This window comes from Crocodylus siamensis, chromosome 2, assembly GCF_052110815.1.
Source record: "Crocodylus siamensis isolate JL-2025a chromosome 2, ASM5211081v1, whole genome shotgun sequence".
Lineage (NCBI taxonomy): Eukaryota > Metazoa > Chordata > Crocodylia > Crocodylidae > Crocodylus > Crocodylus siamensis.
This window is the reverse complement of record NC_143396.1, coordinates 186485736-186511699: the sequence shown is the minus strand read 5'-3', so window position 1 is coordinate 186511699 and position 25964 is coordinate 186485736. Positions and strand designations below refer to the sequence as shown.

General features: G+C 39.1%; 1 protein-coding gene across 20 annotated transcripts in view; it reads right to left on the bottom strand.

Moving 5' to 3' along the window:
• The window catches only part of SOX6 (SRY-box transcription factor 6), a 536736-nt gene that overhangs the window by 256714 nt on the left and 254058 nt on the right, over window positions 1–25964 (bottom strand). For all 20 annotated transcript variants that reach the window (XM_090032599.1, XM_090032598.1, XM_090032613.1 and 17 more), the window contains one exon: window positions 14311–14400. In XM_090032599.1, coding sequence (XP_089888725.1) covers window positions 14311–14400 — 90 coding nt within the window. The remainder of the gene's footprint in view (window positions 1–14310; window positions 14401–25964) is intronic.

The following is a 25964-nucleotide window of genomic DNA, read 5'->3' as shown; positions in this document are numbered from 1 at the left end:
TTTCTTGTTTCCCAGCGTACTAAAAAAGCCTGTTATGGGTCTACAAAAGTGAAATGTTTCATTTCTATATGGGGCATTTTCATACCTTTTTATGTTAAAACACAGGAACTGAGAAAATGAGATGCAGACAGCATGGGTTCAAATCCCCTTCTTGTTCCCAGGCAGAAAGGCCAGATACCTGGGCTCTCTCTAGCTGGCTATATAAGTATATATTTGCATTATGCTAAGAGGACCACCTTTAGCACAAGAGTCTGAGAGTGATACCAGCCAGAATGCCCTATAGCTCAGCAGTTCAGAAACTCTTCTGGGAGGTTGGAAAGAGTTCGGTCCTGTCTCCACTCCAAATCAGGCAAACAGAAGATTTAAATAGAAGACTCCAACATCCCAAATGAGCGCCCCAACCTCCAAGCTAAAGGGGCCTGAGGGGTAAGCCTTGGTTTGGTGAACACTGCTTAAGCTGCCTTGCAAATCAACAATTTTAGCTCCATTCAGAAATGTCCAAAGGAACAGTTAAATTTTTCCTTGGACAAAAAACAGTTTGCTACATTTGACTAACATTTACAAATAGTTTCTTCACTCTGAGACTATGGTTCATGGTTATATGACTCAAATACTGTGGGAATAGAAAGCACCAAAATTAAAGGCCCTAGCTAACACCCAAAAGTATATTTTTGGTGAATAAATGATTCACTAAATCCGACTCATCTACTTAACAATGATGACTATCAGTACCAAAAGCTTCTTAAAAAGTAGAAAGTGATGCTTCATAAAAATGGGTTTGGTGAAACTATACACACCAAGCAACTAGCCCACTGATGCATTCATTTCTAATTCAAAGGGAAGAAACCTAAATATCAACTATATGGATGTCTCCAGCAATATAAACTGCCATTCCACTATCCAGAATCATAAAAACATGCAAGAATAACATTGCTACATCTTGAAAAGATCACAGGCACAGGCTGAAGCACAAGATGCACACGCACACATACAGACTAGTGCTACACCACCAAGAGAAATTTGCCCAAGACATGTAAGTCCACAGTTTACTATAAAATGCTCCAAAATCTGTCTCCTCCAAAATCCACTTATTTCTGCTATCAGAGTATAGCACATCACATCAGAACACAATGCCACTTACTGCATCACATTAAAGGAATGACCTGGTACAGTTGGAGGGCAGGCAGAAGATGTTACAAGTAAGAAACCAGGAAGTGTCAGATGGTCTGGTAACAATGAGTGGATCCTAAATAAATCCAACTCACTTTGCAGTGGTTTGGGGGGGGAAAGCAGGAGATAAAAGTCTCTCTTAGGTTGGCTAATTATACAGAAAACAGCCAGATTTCAACTGGTCAGCTCTCAAGTGAGGTATCAGAGTTGGGCAAATCAAAACCTCTCAGCAACCATATAAGGTGTAGGTAATTGTGGATATCCTGACGGAAATCAACCTGTTAGCAAAGGCTTTGTACAGGTCTGCAGATTAAGGAAATGAACTCCTTCTTGGTAGCGTTCCTAATTCTTACCTTAGTTCTTACCCCCTTACCCAGGCTTAAACTTCTGAGACAGTATATATGTCAGGGCTGCAATTTATACATCTGTTTTTCTTGGTTGCATCTGAGTTGCCTGGTTATGTTAATAATTTATTTTTTCTCGGATGAATGGTAATGTTATGTCCCTTAAGATTTATTGTAAATGACTGTGTCCCAGTCATAATCAACAGTTTGTAAAGTTCCCAGCTGGATGCCTATGTATTCTAACAACTTTTTCAAATTTATGTAAAATTTTAATGTAGGTTAGTGATTACCATGGCAAGAGGCGTAATGACAAAAAAGGAGGAGCCCGTTGTGAAGGACTGTGAGTTTTATCATAATATGTCTATTTTAAATGTGTTCATGTTATAATAATCTTGCATGCCTCAATTTCCATGACTAGCTTGTACACAAGGAAAGAAAAGTAAGAGTCCCTGCTAGGTTTCAGAGCTGCTTAGTTGCTGGAGGAGGCAAGATGGACCTCCCGCATCAAGAGAACTGAATCACCTTGCACTGGGCTAGAGCTGAAATTCAAGAATTATCAAGGGAAGCAGACTGAGATAAGCAGGACAATGGACAAAGCAATCTGATAATGAGTGTGTCCTGCTAGGTGAGCTGGGAGAATCGGAAGAGAGTCTGAAGACAGCAAACAGCGAAAGCAACTTCAGGGTGTACAGCTGTGCAGACTGGAGAGAGAACAGTTGAGCTAATTTTGGGGCACTCAGGGCTGTGTAGGCTGGACTGGAGACAGAGGGACTGTGCAGCCCTTTGGAGGCAACAGAAAACTTCTGGCTGGGTAACCTTTGCCCTAGTAAAGACTTTTATTAAAAAGAAGCTGTCTGTTTTGCTGCTTGATACTTCAGGGTGCACTTCTTTCTAGTCCATAGCAAGAGGTAAAGTCCTTCCCCTGTGAGCCAAACTGGAAGGGAGGTCCCTGAAGCAAACTCACAGATAGCCAGGGAAAGTCAGGGTCTGAAAGGCTGAGGTTTCAAGAGTATGACGAACAGCTTATCTTCCAACCCTAGAAGCCTGTGCTGGCATAAAGGATACTCAGAGAGATCACAAAAGGCCTGAGGTCCCAAGCAAGCGTCCCCTCGGGGGAAACCATGGCCACGCGTAGACAAAACGAGGGGCATGTGTGTATGACATTTTAAAGTGAGCAAAATGCTTTTGCACTGCTTTAATGGTGCTGGTGTTTACACACCTTGGTGGCATATTGCGTATTAATTACAGCCGCTGTAGCAAATTTGGCAACTTAATGCACCTTATATGGCTTGAAATGCAGTAAACTAAAACTCCGAGGAGGAGTTTTAGTTTGCTGCCCTACCAGCTGCGAAGTGAAGCACTGGGCTCTGTGCAGCTCAGGAGCTCTGCAGGGAGCCCTGCAGGCAGTCTGGCAGCAGCCTGGGAAGGCAGGCTCTGCCCAAGAGAGGGAAAAAAAGCAGTGAGCCTGATTTCCCTCACGCCCCGCCCGCCACCACAGCCTGCCTGCCTACCTGAGCTGCGTGGGGGCCCAGTACTTCCTTCCGCAACCTCGGTGCCCACCGGGACCACCCAAGCTGTGTGCCTGCAGGTGGGTGCCACCACTGCCACAGAGGGAAATGCCACCCCCACCGCCACAACTTCAAAAAACTTGGGAGAACAGCAAGACTCACAAGAACTTCACAAGAGGTGCTGCCATTGGAATAAAATATTCCCACTGAAAAGGGAAAAAGTCATAGGTTATGCCATAAATGTGAAAGGAAAGAGTTAAGAACCCAACATTTTAGAAATGCATCATTTCCAGAAAACATCCTTTATTTTTACAAACAGTTTTATAGAAAGATTTGGTAAATGAAAAGAACTAAAATCTGGTAATTCCTTCCCTGGTATTCTCTGATACTGTATAAGTGTTCTTTGCAGGGTTAATGCAAGCTGACTGGCTGGGCAACAGCTTTGCAGAAAAGGAACTGGGGTCACAGTGGCCAATAAGCTGAATATGAGCCAGCAGTGTGCCCTTGTTGCCAAGACGGCTAATGGCATACTGGGCTGCATTGGTAGGTGTGTTGCCAGTAGGTCAAGGGAAGTGATTATTCCCCTCTATTCAGCATTGGTGAGGCCACATCTCGAGTACTATGTTCAGTTCTCATCCCCCTGCTATACAAAGGCTGTGCACAAATTGGAAAGGGTCCAGCAGAGGACAACAAAAATGGTGAGGGGTCTGGAGGACATAACTTATGAGGAAAGACTGGGGGAACTGGGCTTATTTAGGCCAGGAGACTGAGAGGAGACTTAATAGCGGTCTTCAACCACCTGAAGGGGAGTTCAAAAGAGGATGAAGCTAGACTGTCTCAGTGGTGGCAGATGACAGAAGAAGGAGCAACAGTCTCAAGTTGCAGCAAGGGAAGTTTAAATTAGCTATTAGGAAGAATTTTCCCACTAGGAGGGTATTAAAACCCTGGAACAATTTACCCAGAGACATGGTGTGAGCGCCATCCTTGGGGGTTTTCAAAACCCAGCTAGACAAAGCTTTGGCTGGGATGATCTAGTTGGGGCTAGTCCTGCTTTGAGCATGGGTTGGACTAGATGACCTTCCAACCCTATCTTTTTATGATTCTATGCTACTGCACTTTACAGATCACCCACACACTGAAGCCCTGTTTCAGAAAAGATTCAGGAAAGGTGCTTAAAGCAATAAGATCTAGATACATTAAGAATAGTTTGTGCAAATGGTTCCTTGCCAGATTCTGAAACATATGAAAATAAACATGTTAACCACACTGCCTGGCATAAAAGCCTGGAAACCCTTTTGTAGGTTCTCTTACAAGGACCTGCAGAGTGACATCTCCATGGGCAGATCATTTACATTCTATGCTCTCTGGGTTGCATGATTGTTTCAAGATAGGTGCTTACAGCATTTCACCAGAACTTGACCCTGAATATACATTCAGTAATACAATGCCACAGGAATAAAACAGGAAGAAAATACAAGCAGCTTGGCTAAGTAAAGACAGCCAAAATGCCCAAGGCTGAATTGATTCAATCTTTGCAAGTTAATCTAAGTTGCATAGATTGAACCAATAAGTAAGGGGACCTGTACATGTGCCCGATGCCTGCTCTGATGCATGAGAGCAGACTCAATTAATCGAGTCTACTGGAGTATGCTAATCAGCATGCTCCAGCAGCTTCAGTGTCTCATGCATTCAGCATCCCCATGCTTAAAAATGGTAGTGGAGGTCAAACAAGCTTTAGTTAAAATGCCCCCACCACCATTTTGAAGTGCAGGACAGTGAATACACAAGATACTGTGAACACTTTAGTTAGAGTGGCTCCAGAGAGCTGCTCTAATTAAAGTTCTCCCTATAACCCTCTACCATGGAGCAAGTGTAAAGATGCCCCAAATTAACAGACATTTACTTCTGATTCTGAAAATGCTGCCACATGCCTAAAGTGGCTCAGGCCACCAGCTCAGGGGAGTGAGAATACACCTCCCTGCTTGGCTGGAGCAGACCACTTGGGCCAAGGTTAGCCCACCCTCCCTGCAAGGGTTTATGGGGGAATTGCAAGCATCCTGGGATGCCAGGGGGCTGTGAGTTGAATTGAACCTAGCAGGGAATTGAGCCAGAAGTTCAATAAATTGATTTAACCTAAATCAGTTAAGTCTGATACTACATCCATCCAGGTTTAACTTAAATTGGTTTTGGCCATTTTGAGAGCTGTTTATGTGGACTGAACTTCTGTTGTGTTACAGATTTGAACCAGCTTCTGATCACTTACACTGGCTTATGCGTAATTTCTGTCTCTAGCCTTTAAGTTATCATCCAACACCAAGTCAAAGTCCCACTGCTACTAACTTTCACACATATGTTTGCCTGTTCATACTGCCTTTTACCTCAGTCCAGGTTCTCATGTGAGGTCAAATTAAGCATGTTCAATAGTGTCCGCATTGTTGGGGCATCAGGGAAAGCAAAAGTAAGCCTTAAGATCCTGGTTCTGTGGTCTCTGATCAAGCAAACTCCCTTTGGCTTCAAGAGGAATTTTGCTCATTTAAAGGACCACATCATCCATCCATCAGTTATTAAAACAAATAAAAGGAAAAATTAATTTTATGAATATTAAAACATAACCCAAAAATATGTCTTTTAAAGTCTTCCCTTCTTTATACATAAATCAAGAGTAAAAGGAAACAGAGCTTACTTACAATTTTCATAGCTACTTTCAAACCTGCATGCTGGTTAAAAAATAAAAACCAGACCTGAACATAAAATTTAAACAAAGCCTTCTAATAATATAGATCTTCTTGCCAACACTTCTATGAGGGAAGAGTAGATCAGTTTCTAGATGATAAATGAGGCTTTAAATTTTATCTCATAATTTTACTGAAATGCAAAAATGTTTCCCCTATTGGTTGATGTTGTTGTTTTTAACATAATTTAGGACCCAGTTTGGCAAAGCTCTTCCAAAGGGGTTATGTTTGTAACCTACCAGCAGGCAGGGGCTGATCTATGGGATACAGCTGCACCCCCTTTGATTCCTGCTTTACCCAAACTTTAAAACCAACTGCCCAGGAAGGGCAGTGGCATTTCTATTCAACAGTGCTGAGAGAGTCAATTGACTTCCTGGTTCATTATAATCTATCTGATTCCTTCTAATGTTTCTTGATTAGACAGGTGTTAACGACCCTCTCTCCTTTTTAACTGTTTTGATGTTTCACTGTTCAAACTATCCTTTCTTCTGCAATGCTGATGTGTTAGCCATTCCTGGTAATGTTTCACAGCCCCACAGAATGTTTTTAGTTTTAACTAAAAACCTGGTGTGTGGGTTGACCATTTTGACCAGTTTCTTGTGTTTTTTAAACTTGATATATCATCTAGCAAATCAGCCTACATTCCAATGAAGTTATAGTTGTTTTTGCTTTGATCTTCAATGAAATAATACAACACTGGGCCCCTAGCATATTAGCAAAGATTTAAGTTTCTCTTTAAGTGGACAAAAATATGTATTGCACTATATGTGATGATACACCACACCGTCTGTACCTCCTTTTCAACATCCTAGATCCATCCGTGCCAACAGGACTATATTTGATGGCACTGTGCATTACAGATTTTCCTACATATGGAAAATCATCATATGTATTTTGATTAATCATATTTATATCATGTATTAGTCATGTTAACCATAATTTCATGGTGATGAAATGTTTACTACAGTGTACTACAACAACAATAGTAAAGTTGTAAAGTTTCAAGAACAATGAATGGTCAGAGAAATAAAAATGTCTATGTTTTCATTTTTACAATTTATGGCCCCATAATCCTACTAAAGCCTATATATGTAGCTTAGTGTTATAATACCAAAAGAACTACTTATAGTGTGGGGTGGTTAGTCTTGTTAGTCTGGAGTAAGGCAGAAGGCACAGCAAGGTAGCACCTTATAGACTAACTCATTCAGAAAGACATAAGTTTTCATAGGCTATAGCCTACTAGCATCTGACGTAGTAAGCTGTAGCCTACTAAAATTCATGGCTCTCTGAACAAGTTAATCTATGAGGTGCTACCCTGCCCTGCCTTCTACTCATAGTGTGTTTGCTTAGAAATGTGCCTAATTAACTGCATGATCAAGGTAATAATTATTGTGCATCAACAAAAATTAAGTTATTACAACAGAATATGTGACATTATAGGAAAACTAATGCCCGCTTAAAGGAAATCAGAATCAGACCCTTTCACCTTCCTAAATATACAAGTGTCTTGTAATCATTCAAAAAGGTAGAACAGGGCACATGGTACATTCAATCATAAAAATCTAAATTTTTATTTTAGAATCAATGTACTTTGTTCTTTATCAAGCACAACCAGGATAAAAAGTAGGCAAGTAATAACTGTGTTTGTACTTATGAAATATAAAAATATTTGTATAATAAAGTATAATTTCTTTTAGAAGTTAGTTTGGAACTAGAAATTTAATTTTTGTGACATGGAATGCAAAATGCTGATGTCTGAGACAGTAATAAAACAAAAATACACATCAGATTTAAATTGGTTCAGCATAAAGTTAAACATATTATTTCACTGGATCATTGTAATAAATACATTACCAGAAAACTACAGCCTGTAGTACATTTCTAATGAGGACCAGTTTCTAAACTTAAGGGTTTTGGGGGAGGGGGTGCTTCTTTTCTTTCTTTCTTTCTTTTTTGGGGGGGGGGGTTGGGTGAGGGGCATTTGCATTGATTTCACTAATTGGAACCAACTGATCCTTTTTCCTGTGTATTGATTTTTTAAATCCTAGCAGTTAACAATTATTCTAATGTATCATAACACTTTAGACCTTAATCATATAGTGGGTTCTTTTGCTTGCAGGTTTTGTTTGAGTTTTAATTAAGAAGACCTTGTGTCTCCAACCCTGAACTGGGTTTTTAATTGCTAGTATGTATATCACACAGACTTCAAAAGAAAAAAAAGATGTTTATAAGAGAGGGCACAAAGAGGAGCTTTGAAATGTCTACAGCCATACAAAGTGGCATAATTAAAAACCTATGAGTGCTCCCGTGATATAAGGTATATATACATTTATAAAGCAGTCTGATGTATACACTACTTGTTTGAAAAAAATGCCAGAAATTATTATTGAAAAATAATGTCAAAAACCTATTTTACAATGAGCTATAAAATAGGTTAACATAAAAGAGGATCAGGAGCTTTATTTTATCAGAATGGTTCTCTGCACTTGAGAGTCAAACACCATGAACTCCTGAAAACTCACCCACAAAGCCATTTTGAATAAAAGCACATGGAGTAAGTTAGCCTACATCTTTCATATATCTGTGAGTAAAAAAATCTGCTGCTTGTAACTGCTTGGTTACTGCTTGTAACCACACAGAACATACTCAGTCTCTTTCATACATAGCTGCCACCAGGCCTGTTCCAGAAGTGTACAATTAATAATTACAAAATGTATACTGTTTTGCAGCACTGTTTTCTTCCATTCACTAATTTACAATACACAGAGAAAACATCCCTAGAAAACAGCTTTTGCCAGCTCCTCAATGTAGTCCATCAGCGACTAACATCATGTGGCTTTAACAATATCATCAGTGTATCAGATACTAAGAATATCAGATGAGCAAAGTGGGTTTGTCTTATTAAACTCAATGACTGCATAGGAAACAAGCACATGCCTTCCCCTTACCCAGCTATTTTGAGACGATTTTATTTATAAGTGCTATGGGAAACAATAGATTTATACTTGGGAATCAAAAAAGCCACTAACGTAACTGATTTAATAAAGTGCAGAGTACATAAAAGGGCTATATGTAAGCAAGAAAAACATACAATGCAAATAGAATTCTGTATTGTACAAAACTATGTACATAAATCACTATCCATCCCAAAATAGAGTACACTGTAGAAAAAGAGCATGTGACATTTAAGTCACAATGCCTATAAATATAGATAGTTTCAGCCTTAAACACCAGCAATGCAAGTCAGAGTACTAGCTTGTAACATGGTAGCCACTGACCCAGGAGTCACTCCTCTATAAGACTGTTAGAACAATTTTGACCCTCTTGCGATAACATCATTGCTTAAGCTACTTAAAGACTGACCTTCTTTATTTGATCTTCAAAGACCCTGTATGCTGAAAAAGACCATTGCAGACTGTTTCAGTGGAACTGCATGATGCATGCAAGACTCTGCTATTCCAGAGATTTATATTTGGAACAGAAACAGAAAACTTAAAACAGGCTCTGGATAGTGATAAGTGATGCTACTCTGCCTAGTTGTGGTTGGTAAGGAAAAAAGCAGAAACCTAAGTAACAAAAAAATCATGTTTAAGGGTAGAACCTGAGCCCTAAAGTTAGAATGCAACGTAAAGCCCATTTCTTTACTCAAAACTTGCGATAATAAAATCAGTAGTAAAGTATTTCCTGACACTAACTGTTGTACTGAAATTGCAGAATCCTGAATCAAAGGTGCCCTGAACAAATTGCTTATACACTTAACACCTGGGCACTTGCATGTGTGTTGGCATACATCAGATGATCTTTCACTGGCAAATGTGAGGTTTTTCCAGGTAAGCAGGCCATTTTGCCCAGCTCATCTGTTTCATGGACCTTTGAAAATTTGACCCTCTGCGCTTCAATTATAAACATATCAAATGAACAGGCAGACTTATTTTAACCACTGGAATTTGGCTACAAAGCATTCTGCCAAATGCTCCTCTGAGTTCTACCCATACAACTTACTGAAGTCAATGGATTGTTTGGCTGGAATTCAGAGGAGTATCTGGCCCATTATCAATAACTGAAACCCTAATAAAGAGGCTGAAAAAACACGCCTTTGCCAATCAGGCACTCCACGCAAGAGGAACTGTGAACAGAAACAATTCCACTTATGGGAAAAACAAAAACTTCACTGTCTGATATCTTGAGATAGGTTTGCATTCCATTAACAAATGGATATCGTTTCTAATCACACTTTGATTTATTTAAAAAAAAAGTATAATCATTATAAATAAACAAGGAAATGCAAGAGAAGGGAATTCTCTTTATTTGTTTCTGTCACTCAATAATTTTTCTTCTCTCTCATCTGTGCGTTTCACAAACAGAAATAGAAACAGTTTGTGCTATTGGTACAAATAGCCTTACTTCTTTTTTCCTGGAACCCTGCCTAGGTGAATCTCCTTCCCACAACTGAGATGCCAGGCTGAATGCAGAGGCACTTGTGCAGAGGCAGAAAGAGAAGGAGAGGGAGAGGATGTGCTCAGGTTATCCGTAACTAGAACAACGCCTTCCCTCTAAAGTAAACAACTCCCAGTAACAGTCAGTGCAAAGAGCAGCTCCCTACAGAACCACACCTCTGTTTCTTATAATCCAGATTTCATTCCCCAATGATCTAAATTGTAGTTTTATGGCTTCATACCTTTACATTGAATAAAAGGAGGATCCTGCACAAAAGCCAGAAATATCAACCAGTTAAACACCCCGACTGCGAAGCAAATAGCAATCAAGCCAGACAAGATTATGAACAGAGCAAGTTTTCAAAAGCAGCTTTTTTAGTGGCAGTCTCCTGACTGGAAATCAATTTAGCACTGTAAAAATAAACCCCGTGATCATGAAAATCTAGGGCTAGGTACAGAAATTACACATAAGCTAGTATAAGTGACCAGAAACCAGTCTAAACCTGTAACAGAATAGTTCAGTGCACACAGACTGACTTCAAAACAGCAGACCCCCGTTTAAAATAGACCTGGATATAGTATCAGATTTAATCCATTTAGGTTAGACCAGTCTATTGAACTTCTGTTCCAGATCCTTTCCCCACACAAGTTACCTTGCAGTCCCCCAGCATCTTAGGATGTTTTGCAGCTCCCCACTAAGTCCCCCGTCCAGGGTGGGTGGGGTAGCCATGACTCAGAGGCTAGGAGAAAAATATGAATAACAACTTGGGAAATCATGCAGTTAAATCCAGCTCTGCAACAAGATCAAAATGCCCATCTAGATATTCTTCTTGGCCATGGCAACTGCGTATAATTGCATATAAACATGAACAATAATATAATCCTCACTGAGGCGAAAATATGGTGCTATGGGCTTGATTCTTTATAACACAGAAATAATGATAAAAAAAATATTTTTTTCCCATAAAGAATTTATATCCCACCAGCGCAGGCAGAGGACCAAGACAAAAACTGAGAACCTGTGTGAAGCAGAATGGGTCTCTATCTCTATTCTCTTGTAGGTAAGACTGCTTTGCTGAGTACTTGACAGTGCCTAGTGTATATATGAGCAGCCAGACTGAAAGCTGTCCCTAAAGAACTGTGTCCCGGGGGCATAACTCATGGTCACTTCTGCTGCAGTAAGCTGAGACTATTGACTGATGTCTCTCTCAGAGGACTATAGGACTTATCTGTGTCATATGGCATAGTTGTGGACATCAACTGAAGGATTACTGGCACCAAAGTGATTTACCTAAAATGGGCATATTGCCAGACTATGGGAAGACCCAGTAGGCAGCTGAAAGATCTGGGCTGAAAGATCTATTAAGCACAGGTGAGCTTTGTGCATGAATGAAAAGGAAAAAAGAACTCCCAAGTTAACTCTACCAGGATGTTATACCCAATGAGTGGTTGCAAATGAAAGACAGTATATCAAAAAACATTCTATGACATACTGAAGAATAAGGAAAATTTTAGACTTTCACTGCCAGAGATTCTTTCTGTGTTAAATTTCATTAACTACAAGCCTACAGGTAGCTTCCATTTGGAAACTGAGTAGCTATTAGGCCTGTGCAAAGTGGCTAGTAGTTGCTTCAGATTCAGATTCGGCCAGTTCAGAGGCCAGTGATTCAATTTGGGGATCTGAATCACTATCCCAAATCAATTTAGTCGAATCTGCTGCTGCCGAATCTCCGAAACACCCAGGCCCATCCCCTGCCTGCTCTCCCAGCATAGCAACGGCTGCCCTGCCCGCCCCAGTTCCCAGCAGTTGGGGGAAAAAATGCTCCAACTCACTGGGTGCTGCCAGGCAGGGGGGCAATCCCTGTGCCACGCTGTGTGGAGGGCTCTGCAGGAGCCCCCCAACCCTCCTCCTGCTCCCCCGTTCCCCCATGGCCTCCCCACCTGCCGCAGCTCTGGCACTTCAAGGAAAAAAACCCCAAGAAAATCCCCCATACTCATTGTTCCTGCCCGACAGGGGGTGATCCCCACTGACCCCGCTGCCCTGCACAAGCCCTCCAAAGCCCCAAGGCTGTTGCAGGAGAAGTGAGTCCCAGGGTTTTGTTGGGTTTTTTTTCTTAAAAGGCCAGAGCTGTGGTGGGCAGGGTAGCCATGGGGGGGCTGGGAGAGTGGGGGAGCATCGTGGGGCTCATGGCAGAGCCCCCCCATGCAGCATGGGGTAGTGGTGGGCAGTGGGGATCACTCCCCCACACCCAGCAGCACCCAGTGAGTCAGGGCTTTTTTTTTTTTTTTTTTAAAGTACTGGGAGCTGGGGTGGGCAGGGCAGCCATGGGGGGATTTGGGGAGTGGGTGGGGGTCAGCAGGCAGGGGATGGGACCTGGCAGGGGTCCCCCCATGGTTCCCTTCCCCCTCCCCAAGCCCCCTGTTTACCACTCCACATCCGGCTGAAGCTCTCTGCTGCAGCCACTGGGGACTGTCCAAATTGTCAAAGCTCTCTGAATCTTTTCATAAGATTAGGAGAGCTTCAAACATATTCAGACCTTTTAATTGGTCCCCTGATTTATTTCAGAGATTCAGCCACCAAATCGGGCCAAATCTCCTCCAAATCGAACCACCACCTGAAGCTTTGTACAGACCTAGTAGCTACGTTGTGCAACTTATGGACAAATTAGTACTCAGTGCTTTCCTAGTTATCAGCAGACAACAATGCTTTTAATAGTCGTACATTTGAAATTATCATTTTGAGCATTTTTTTACTTGCTGTCATGCATAGAAAATTTTGGTAAAACTGTGTGTTTTATTTTTATCAGCCACACTGTATTAGGACTTTTTCACCTACCTAATACATGTGTAAATGTCACCATTATACAAAAGAGACCCAAAAAAGAAGCATCTAAACACAATTATTGTATCAGCTAATGGAACCAATTACAAAACAATCAATTGTCCTTCTGTTTACATCTATAATAAATGCAACTATGTCAGGACAGTTGGTTTCCTGGTGAAAAGGTAAAACGACAAGCATTAATTTTCATCACAAAAAGTCTCTCTTTTCATTTTAATATTAGTGAGGACTCATTCACATGATGAATATAAATCATTGTTCCATATATTTTTAGTTTTCATTTAATGAAATTTTAGCAATAACCTGAAATAAATCTGTACAATATATCTCATGTAACTGGGATACCTTTTTTAAATATCCCTGGAGCACTGCTGACAGTGGGGGAAAAAAACATCTTCTTTTCAATTTCCAACCCAAACAACATCATCTTGATTTTCCTTCCAACAAAAAAAACAATTGAAGAATCGCAGATTGGGAGAAAAACACCTTACCCAACCTCTCTTTAAGTTTTCTCCAAATTGTTTTATTGGCAAAGATGTCCCACTTTGAATAAAGCCCAAGTACAACAGAGAAACATACACAACAAAATGCAAGCTCCCATTGACTTCAGTGGGGCAGGATTTTATCCAGAGTGCCTTTTGCATTTCCAAGAAGAATATGAATATTAAAAATAAATACATAATCTCATAGTACCGTGCTTCAAAGGGTTGATTATTGAAACAAAGGGTTAAAAATATATGTGAATGTGATGCCCCACTATAACATGCTCAAGATATATTTTTTGGGGGGGAAACAGTGCCAAGTACTGCAACTCCAATATGTTTTTTATTACGGGATATTTTCTCTCTCTCCTTTTCTCTGCAAACATTGACTTGTAGAACTAATGTAAATGAACTAATATAATACACCTGGAGTTTGTGCTAAACTCTTACTCTTGCTCATCACTAGCTTTTAAACACAAGAAATTCTTTGTTCTGCATACATGACTGTTACTCAAAAGGAAGCAAACAAAAAGCTAGGCTAAGGTGACTGAAAAGGGCTCCAATAAAAAAAAAACAGCTGTTTATTTATCACTGTTATTGCCCTTATACACCTGAAACAGGAGAGTACATAGAATAAAATATGTCTTAACTCTGTATTAATCTGTTCCAATAACCTCATTAAAGTCAACGGGAGCTTTTAATGAGGATCAATGGTAGGTTCATGTACTAAACGTGTATTGGTTCTGTTCTGTGACTCCTATGTTATGACCAAGTTTAAATATCTGATATACTATACCTTTAATTTCTCCAAGGAGCTCACTTGTGTTCAGTCTTTCCATTTTCTCCTTCCAGTCTTTAGAAAGTAGCTTTTCCATGCAGGATGAGTCTATTAACAAGGAAATGAAATATTTAATACAAAGTTATAGATTATGAAAATATGTACCTCCTTATTTGTTCTTAACTATCTTAATTATCTACCTATTTTATCTGGATCAAAATTTCAAAAGGAGGTATGTAATTAAGGCCAGACAGTGCCTTTATTGGCTTCAGTATAAATCCACAGTAACTCCACTGAGGTTAATGGAGTTACTATGGATTTACAAGGATCTAAGTTACAGGAAAAATGGTCCAAAATTTAAGTATGCTAACTGCCAATTTACATGCATAGATTGCCACTGCATATACATATTCTGTCTTTTTCATTTGAAAATGATTGCATACTTAAACTCATACATGAAGATTTAGACTCTCTTTTTGGAAATTTGACTCATGGTGTCATGTCATCCCAAATCCACTTTATACATGTCAATGCAAAAGTAATTCCTATAATGTCTCCATGGAATTCATAAAACATTCTATATTTCTGATGTTCACAGAATCAGAGTTTTCCTCAGTATGTTATAAACAGTATGCCATGCCTAGAAGATTTGCTTTTAGGTCCTGAAGTTCAGAATACATTTGAAACTTTGGGCCCAATCCAAAGCCTTATTCAGGGAAAATTTCCACTGAAGTCAATGCACTGATGAGAAATGTGGGTGTTTACCCTCACTAAGTACCAACATGTGTATTGTGATCAGATCTTATGTCTGCTGAAAAATGTTTAATGAAATCAAAAGCACTATTCTAGCCCCTTAAGACTACTGAATGTAATGCCTATATTGTTTGTAACCTTCTAAAAACAAATTGTAAAAAGTATCATGAAGGTAGAAAATGACTCTCTCATATCCAGAATCTTTCTACTCTAAAAGTATTTACTCAAGATTTACAAATGCTCAGTGAAAAGACTTTATACGTAGCTGAATATTTCCAGGTCCCCTCCCTGTACCTCCTCAAAGGATTCTAAAGATGGTCAGAAAGGAGACAAGCATTGAAAGGAGACACAAAGGAGAATTTTAAAGAGGCGTTAAAGGGGGGAAAGGGGCCTTATGCTTGATGAAACACTAAGAAGATTCATATTTCAAATATGTGTTAATTTCCTGAAGTGAAAAAAAAAATAGTTACAAGTAAACCAAGCTACAACCATCAAAGATCAAAGTTTTAACTGCAACACATTTTCACTGTGCAACCTTCCTTGGAAAGACAACACAGCTTGTAAGAATATTTGAAGTAATATTTCAGTAGAAAAGCTAATTTATTTACTAATTATATCTTTCCATAAAAGAGACAAAATTAAGAAGCTGTATGTTCCAATAGGCAGTGTTAAAATACTTGTTATATAATAACAATTTAATTTTTAACAATTACAAGCATTTATACTTTTATGAGTTTGGCCTGATAATAGAAGAAATAACAAATAACCATCAATTACCAACAGAACATTATAATTTGTTCTTTTTTGTAATATCATTATCAGTTTAAAAGATGTTTCTTTTTTGCTCCCCTGCCAAAATTTCAGAACCCTCTTGAAGAGCCTTTGGGGTTTATTCTGATGTTTGCCATAGGTTTGGGGTATTAATGCCTTTTCAACAAGATATTTTTCCCTCGACATAGGTCACTAAACAGTTTAAGAAAGAAAAGAATAATAGCATCAAAAACAATTATATACTCTCCGAGTTGAGAAAATATTAATTCTTGAAGCACTTATTTTCCTATTTTCTGTAAAGAATATCTGTAATTGATACATGTAGAGAAGTATATTTCTCAAAAATTCCGTTGAGGCTGAACATGAATAAAGGAGGACCAATCTGCATATCTCAATATAATTATATAACATACATGATACAATTGTATAAGTAGTTACAGCTTTCTTAGTCTTCCCAATAATTGAATGGAAAAAAATTATATGGAAGTATTTGTTTAAAAGCCATCAAGCAGTACAGGTAGCGTAGTTCGCTGTATCACACTTATGACCAAACATGAAAATTACATTTTATTGTCGTGTAACTTTAAAGGTATGAAATTACATGAGATACCTGAAGGATGGGAGGTTTCACTACTATCACTACTGCTGCTGCTTCTGCTGTTGTTGTTGTTATTTCTGAAGGTTTGCAATTAGTGGGAGCAATCTGTGTAACTCCTAGCATTATCACCAGACTCACTGGAAGCATCTTAGATTGGACATGCAGTTAATGGAAAAGTTTATCAGTAACTTGAAATGAAAGTATATCTGTCCCTTGGCCTTGCATACACATGAATGAATTTCATGATGGTGACAGTATTAATTGCCACTCTCATGTTGTAAAATTTCTGGAACTGTGGAGAGCCCAAGAGGCTAGATGGGCTCTCTGTGCTACATCATGACAGAACAGAGTGGGACTGGTGTGTAAGGTCACTCCATGGCCAGATATGGCATGCAGAGTTGGGCCAGCATGCAGCTAAATCCAACTCATGGGGTTGGGCCAGCACATGACTGGATCCAGTGTCCAAGACTGAACCACATGTGGGGTTTGTTCAGCCACACACAATAGTATTTAGAGCGTCAAATTGCACCTATGGACTAACCCCACAAGCCAACCCTGCACTGGATCCTGGCCTGACCAGCCCCAAATCACTAATACGGCCTGCAGTGCACCATCATAGATTTCATAGACATTAGAGGCCGGAAGGGACCTCGCGAGATCATCGAGTCTAGTCCCCCTGCCACAGGCAGGAAGTCTGAGGGGCTCAAATGTTCCCAGCAAGATAAACATCCAAACGCCTTTTGGAAGAGTCCAGAGTAGGTGCTTGCACCACCTCCAGGGGGGAGTCTCTTCCAGATTCTGGACACACAGACTGTGAATGTCACCTATTTACTGCCTACCTCATCACTTTTAAGCATTTTATTTGTGTAGCAGGGGGGCTTAAATACTGCAGGATTTTCACTCAGTGTGAGACAAAAGGTAAATGAACAAAAATTAAAAACAAGGTACAGAGCACCCTCCTTTCTCCCCTCTCCACACCCATCCCCCCGCTAGTCCTAGGAATAAGATGAAAAGGATTTCCCAATTATGACAACGGATTGACAAAAACAATTAACATTAGTCCACCGGCTAATCAATCAGCCATGGAATGGATGGAATGCAGCTCTTTGTCTCAAGACTGGTGATGAAGAACAAGTGTGCTAACTGTCACAGCCAAGCTCTTAAGTTCTTCTGACTAAATGAAAGTCATCTTGTTCCTATCAAGGATAGCTTTTGCCCCTCCTCCCTGTCTCTCTCTCTTGATTCCAGTCTCACAGTCCGCAACAAGTGAGCAACCCCAGCCATAGCTTGCCAGAATACCATATGACCTTACAATGGCCTACATCCATCCACATAGTTTCAGATTGCTTTTAATTTACTGAAGTAGCCTCTCGTTACTTTCTTTGAAACACAGATATGAGGAAAGCATTCATGCCATGTGTGTGTTTGTTTTTTATGGTAAAGTCATACATAAAAGAAAGCCTAAATGTAAGAGTGCAGCAGCAAAACTTCAAAGCCCTGCACTGTCAGACATTATTATTTCAAATCAGCTTTGAGTTTCTGAGACTTAATAAAACACTATAGTACACAGTGGCATATTTATAACACCCATATCAACTGAACTGTCTTGCTTTTACTACCTTGCAGTGCCTTGTTATTTCTTTTATAATAGGCTTCTTTCAAAACATGTTACAATACTGCAAGCTGATAATTATTACTGATATGAGTTCTAAAACATGACTTGTTTGCATACAATTCTTTTTGAATACATAGATTACATTGTGACAGAAGACAAAAGCACATTGATTTATTAATAATGACTGCAAATGCACAACAAGTGCATAAACAATACAGAAATATAATTCAGTAAACGATAAATGTGACATATTTTTCTAAGTGCACCTAAACTACATTACAGCGTAGCACAACAGCACCCTAGTCCATAACTGGACTCTTACGTACTATCACAACTCAAATATTAATGGAAAAATGAAAGTAGTTTTTATTTTTTCCCCAAACCCGAACATGGTAGCATCTTTTCCCAGTTTTTAATGTCCCTTCAGACATTTTGACTTCCAAGTTGAAAATATCATTTCACTGGTCCTTGATGAGCAACTTTCAAGGACCTGACACCAAAATGACGACAATAATATATAAAAAATCATATTATACAGTATTGGTATTTCCTAGAAAGTAATTCAGAAACCACTGAGATTCACAATTAAAATGCAAGATTAATTTTTTTAAACAACATAATTGATTTTACCTATTATCTGTTAGGTGCTACTGATTTTTAAACTAATAGCCAGCAGGTTTATAAAATTCATCCACAAAAGTGTTACTTATCCAAACAATGAAGTAGATTTTATTATTTGGTAATTGGATTTAATATGTGTGCACAGTTTGTTTGCACCTTTGACTAACTGTTCTATCACTGTGCCCAACAGCAGCTTGATTACATGCCTTTTGTGAATTCCCTGCCCTCTAGATTTCCTTGAGATAAAGAACCACTTAGCATTGCTATATATTATTTTTTAAAAATCATGGTCCTCAGTCCTGGTAACACGCATATTAAAATTAAATGCAAACTGCAATATTTCAGGATTAAAGGAAGAAGCTCCAGGATAAATTGAATTCACTTTGAAAGAATTTGTTTTTAATTTGGTGCCAATTCAAACAGAAATGAAGGGCTTTACATTTACAGTGTTGATTTGATAAAAAAATATATCATTTAACTATGACTGTCATAAACTTGAGTGCTGAGTGGTGCTATCTATTCTTTTTAATGCAAGGATGTAAAGTTTGTGTAATGTTACTAAAATAGAGCCTTTGTTGCCATAGTTACTTTTCCTCTTCTTTCAAATACAAATTATCCTTTTCTCTTTCAATAAACTTTAACTAAAAGAAGTGACAGTAACAATACAGAACTAATCAAAAAACAGCCAGAAGGCTCAATATAAATAGTTGCAATGTTGTGCCACTGCCTCTTCTCCATAAGTAGTTGGGTTTCAATCTTACTTCACTAGGATGGTAGGTCAAAGGACACCCATCTCATCCTTGTCAATTTCCACATTTCTGTCTGAGTGTAATTAATTTTCATGGTATAACAGAAAATTAAAAAATAAGGCATTTGAGACTTTTAACTAGCCGGTGCACTGATGTTTTGACCAACATTTTGTGACTGTGTCGGTTTATTAACCCTTCAACAGTCAGTTGGAATGCAGAGTGCTGTACTGACAGCTATGTAAACATAAATAATACAGTAATTGGGACAAATATTATTGTAGAAGCAGAAAAAATACTGATCTCTTGGATAACACTTATTATAAGTTGCAGATGCTTATTACTCACTTCTAGGATCTAAATTTCGCTCTGCCACTGACCAGCTATTGACTCTGGCCAGTTGCTTCACCTCCCCTGTGGTTCTACTTTCCTTCCAGCTCAGCTTTTGTCTGTCTTGAGTCTTTAGACTGTGACCTCTCTGGTGCAGACATCGTATCTCACTATGGGCTTGTAGCGTGTCTAGTACAAATAGGGCCCTGATCCTGGATGGAACGACCCTCCAGGTATTACTGTAAAACAAAAACAAATAAGCAATAATAATGGCCCTCTAATGTGAACAAAGTGTTGTAAGCTCAACAATAAAATAACCTCCATGACCAAGTTCATAAGTAGAAATTCTCTCATAAGTGCAACAACGGAAGTCCAGTTGTCATTTGATTACCTAACCCATCATCTTGCTTAGGAAGACGATCCAAATGAATCTACAAACTGCTGCACATTTTTTACACAGTGACAAGATTTCCACAATATGATAAAATTAGAACTGTAAGAGCTTGGAGAGCTCTCTTAACTTTTAATTAAAACTCTCTAAGCTCACTAAAATAATCAGGCATTAAAATGTGGTTTTATTCTGAATTCACACGTGGTCCCTTACTGGTCTAGCTCTTGTATAAAACGACATGCTTTCCAAATGTGAATACTGGTGTTTTAAGTGGAGGTAATTTCCAGGCTCGCTTTCTGCATGAGCCTAATGGAAAAACTGAAAGAGTTTTCAGGCTTTACCAGTTCTGCTTAGAAGGGTTTGTTTCAACAGAGTTCAAATCTCTAGTGAACAGCTTGATGCAAAACCCTGGATAAAAAAAGAAACGCACATTACAAATGCCCCCTATGTAAAGAATAGTCCAAGATGCAGTTCTGACCTTTATTTTTATTTATTTATTAAAAAGCAAAACCTTTAACCCTGAAAATGTTTTTGTTCTCTTAAAATAACTCATACAATGCTATATTCCACGCTATTTTTAGAAAAGCAACAAGAGAAAGCATGCTTTTCCCATACAGCAGGGCACTGATATAAACATCAACACAGATGCTCTGTGAGAGAGAGCTGGACTTCTCAAGCACTTGATCATTAAGGAATGCACCAACTGTTTTAGATAATCTCGTGCCAGCTCCAATTCTGCTCCACACTCCCATTTGGGAGTGGCCAACCTTGTCCTGCTCCTAATTTTTCATTTTACTCACTCCTCCATTTCTTTTTCTTTTTTTTCTCTTTCCCAGAACAGAGGGAAAAATGCATTGTGTGCCAAGCAATGCAAGACTAGAATCACTTCCCCAAACAGAGCAAAACTTTCAGACAATTAACCCTCCCCTCTTCTTTCAGATAAATTACTAAGTATAAAATGCAATCTGTTTCCTTTGTTTACTCAATATGAACAATTTGTAAATGACTCAAGGATAAAATTCAGAAAATGTTGTGCTAAATTAGAACTATTATAAACATGCTAATGACTGCTCAACTAAAACATGCAGGATCAGTGTGAAGAAATATATTTAGTTCCTGTGAAATCCAGTTGTATTGCCTCAGAACTATTTGGTCATTAAATTGTATATGATTACTCCAGGAAAATGTTAATTCCCTGAGCACTGCACTAGACGATACACTGTGTATGTCAAAAGCAGCTTTATGAAATGTCAGTGCAACTGCTGAGATGCAATGTTTTGGCACATTAGCAGACGAAAACTATCTTTTAAGCCTGTCAACATTACATGTACATTTCATTCTTCTATTTTAGGTTCCCCTTCCATTACGAGGAGTAGTTTACTATTAGATTGCCTTATTCATTGAAATATGTGTCGGTCTATTATTTGTATTGCCATGATCATATACAGCAGAGTTTGTATAATCACCTTCTTCCCCAAGTGCAGGTACCTCTCATTTGCCTCCCAAAGGAACATTAAATGCTGGTAAGAGATAGTCCAAGACTTTATACAACAGCAATCACAGCTACTTATGAAATAGGGGGTACAATTTACTTGCAGTTCTTCAGCAAATGCTTACCTAAAGTGACTTTAAAGGAGTATTACACGCCTATTCTGCTGTTGTCAACCACATACTTTATTAGCTGAAGTAAATCAATCAACAGGACTTGTACCATCTTTTACTTGTGGGAGAGAGGGGCATTCTGTGTTGCTACCAGGTATAGTTCTAAGCCTTCAAGTACAGGAAAAACCTGAGATTTTCCTATATTCCCTTGACTCCAAGCCCTTCTCTGCACACCTTCTGATTACTATTCTATTCAAACTGGAAAGGAAAAATATACTAAGCCAATTTGTCTGCTTGAGTATGTCAGCACAGCTCCAAGGAAGTCAGTTTTTTTCTTGAATAAAGTTGAAATTCTTCTTGATATTCAACCTAATTATTCTGTTTCATACCATCTTTCCTAGTTAGAGTCCTAAACAATTCACTTCCACCTGCAAAGCTATGCCCCTCAAATCTTGCAGATTTTTATGATATTCTTCACCATCTTATTACTGCAATGTACAGAGATTAAATTCTCTGACTCTTTCCTCAAAACTAATCTAAGCAATGCACATGACCTCACACAACCAATCTCTCTGTGATGCATGAACTTCACCAGCAGGGAAAGGAGTGATTTGGCAATGTGTCTGTCTTGCTCGGCCTAAATATTCAGCTTTGTAGAGAAAATCAGCACTGTCAATAATGACACTGACTCAGCAAAAATCATCAAATTAAAGAAATGGCATAAGATTCTGCTGCTTTGCTCAACTCCAGTAAAATCTTAAACCTGACCAGAATTGTTCCAATTCAAGTGGAATATTCTTTAGTGAAAAGCTAATGTCTTACAGTATCCTCTCCAGGACCCTCGGTGGAGAGAAAAGACAAGGAAAAAGTAACTGGTCATGAATTTGGTTTACTTCTAGATACCTGAACTACTTTTGTTGGCAACCAGTAAAAAACTCCTTTAAAGCAGCTGACCGGAGTTCAGATGAGCACAGGCCCTGCAGATGCTAGCTATCTGAGAGGGAACGTGTGAAGGATAAGACCCTGCCCTTTCACCCAGGGACTGGACCCTCAACTCCGTGGCTTTGGGATTAGGACTCTATAAAAAAACAATTACACCCTGTCCCTTCCTGCTGAACCAGCGTCAAGTACAGTGTGGTCAATCCAGAGAACAGTTATCACTTTTATGAGGGGACAAGGAAAACTGTTGGGATTGACATAAATTTGAGTGTGTTTCAAAAAATATTGGCCATTCTGACAACAACCATTTGTGTGCACTGATTATTTACTGGACCACATCACTTGCCCACAGAATCATAAACAATGGGTACATTAGAGAATGCTGCCATCAGTGTTTCCCGCTGCTGTGTAGTTTCCCATTCACTGCAGACAAAAGGGTTTTATTTTGAAATTGCTGTTACTTTCTGAAACACCTTCATAAACGATGAAATGATTCTCATTATTCTAATTAGAGATTCTGCAGCAGTTGTCAACCATCCTACTTCCTTATTTCCATTTCTTAAGGGTTTGGGGTTTTTTAGGGGGAAGGGGATTGGGGGTTTTGTTGTTGTTGTTGTTGTCATTGTTCTTAGATTGCAATAACGATACTTAAGACCAAGTCTTTTTCCCTCTTTCCTCAGAGCTTTGGAAAGACCACTCCTACTTTCCCTCTCAATCTTCATCACTATTCATATCTTTGCCCTTTCTGTGGAAACTAGCAAAGGGTACTGATTAGTGTTAATAACATGGCATTATTTAAGACATATACCACTATTAACTATTCTATTTCTCTTAATTTACCATATTGATACAGATAGTAATGACCAGGTGAGAGACAAACCAGTAATCTAGACAGAAGTAAATCCAGTTGTTTAATATCACATATACTGGAGCTCATATGCCAATTCTTTTCACTCTTTTAGCAAAGTAGAAATTTTGTGAGATGAAAACAAAAGGTTTGATGAAGGTGTTAAGAAAGACAAATGCAATCAAAGCTAAGGAAGGGGTAAAATATGTGTGATACCAAAGTATACTTATTTGTCATTTATTTTTAAGGATTTGGGGGAAAACACAGAATGGTGGCTAGGCTACCACTCAACCAATAAGTTTTCCACAGAAGTTCTAGTAATTGGCCATGCCATCAGATCATCAGTAAGTAAAAAGTGGATGGTTCGAAGAAGCCTTATTTTCTTCCTCCAAATCATATTCCATTCATTAGTCTAATAAAGCACTCTTAAAAGTTGTGAAATGATTTGAAGAATGTTTTTATATTGTACATAGAAGCTATTACTCTTGGTTGAAATTAAAACAAAATATCTTGAAATTAAAATAATTTCATAGCAAAGAGATTTTTTTTCATTAATAGAATGCCCTAAGCAATTTTTGTATGAAAAAAATAATGAAGAGAAAGCAAAATAATAAGCTCTTGATTTGAAATGACTTCAAAAGAGGATGTGAAGGAATAAAAACAATTGTTAGAATCTCATCGTTATTTACCATTTCCCAAGGTCTCCATGGCAGACAATGTAGTTCCTTCTAAGAGGTAGCAATAATTTGATTTAAAAAATCAGTTTTACAGGAGTTAACATTTTCACTGGAATATTGTTGTTGAAATATAAAACAAGCAATCCTTTCCTTAACTAATGTCACAGGATGTCTTGAACCAGGTTTAGCCAACAAAACTTCAAAAAGGTTTATAAATCAAATAAACACCAAGCTACTTGTCATGCTTATATATATGCTTATTTCAGGGAGAATAAAAGTTTCATTATAAACCAGCAAAAAAGTTAAGAAAATACAATTGTAATACCTTTAGGGATACTTGTAATTTTTATCTCCATATACACACAAAGTAAACTGCTAATAGGATATTTTTCAGGTTGCAAAGTCAAGCAGTCCAAAGTTAGAACATGCTGGATTGTCACTGAAACCTTATTTCAGCCCTTTGTGTGAATGCATAATTGACGCAGGCCTATTAACATAAGATCACATACTATTATTTTCATAAGATCTAGGCTTCATTCAATGCACAGGACGTACCTGCTATGGAGAAGGAGCTGGGTTGTGTAGTAGGGCTGTGCGAAGCTTCAGTCCCTGATCCAATCTGGCAGAAATTCAGCTTGATTCGGTGGCTGAATCTCCAAATCCGAATTGAATCATAGGACCTTTTAATCTCTCCGAATCAAACTGAAACCTTCCAAATCGATTTGGAGAGATTCAGACAAATCACACAGCTTTAAGTTTTTTCTACATACCTCTAGGTAGCAGGGGCTCATGAATGCTGTGGTGTTGGAACACATGGAGCATCCCGCATCCCACAGAAGTATGGGGGACTCCCCAGCGCACTCGGCAGCAGACCCAGAAATGCACCAGAAGCACTTCCGGTCTACTTCCGGGCCAGCCAGGGAGCACACGGGGAGTCCCCTTGTGCCCCTCTGGCTTAGCAACTGGTGCCTTCTGGGTCTGGGAGGGCACCCAGGGTCTCTCTCTGGCTGATCACCAAGCCAGCGTGGCAGCCGGGGGGGGGAACCTGGTTCACTCCCCGGCAGACCTGGAAATAGACTGGAAGTACTTCCAGTCCACTTCTGGGTTAACCGCCAAGCAGGTGGAGGGCCCCGCACTCCTGTGGGATGGTCCATGTGCCCCAGCATTGCAGTGATCACAAGCCATGCCTGGTACCTCAAGGTACATAGAAAAAACTTTTAAAGCTGTGTCTATGTCCAAATCACTGATTCTCCAAATCAGCATTGAACCTACCGATCTGGATTCGGCCAAACTGAATTGGAGACAGTGATCTAAATCAACTAATCGAAACACTGTCCCTGATTCAGGCCAAATCTGAATGAAATCCGGCCCACTTGGCAAACCCCTGTTGTGTAGTAAAAGAAGAATGTTGTCCAAACACCAGCCTCACTTGTACCAAAAGTCAGAAGATGTATGGTGAGTGAAGCCAGAAGCTGTGGCAAGAGAAAGGATGGTCTCATAGTTAAGGCACATGAATGCTGCTCAGAAGAATTAGACTTTATCCCATCTTCTGTCTCAAACTTCCCAAGTGTTGTTGATTAAATCTCTTAAACCAAAACTTTCTAGGTTTGTCATGAATTAAGTGTTCTTCATTATCTAGGTGCCCAATCTGATGACATATCTGGGTCCATATTTGTAGAAGCACTTAGCATATCTCACCTCACTTAAATTCAGAGGCAGCTGTGCTTGACTATATCAAACTAATTGCCCTGTACTCTGAAAAACCATCTCAAATAGCAAACC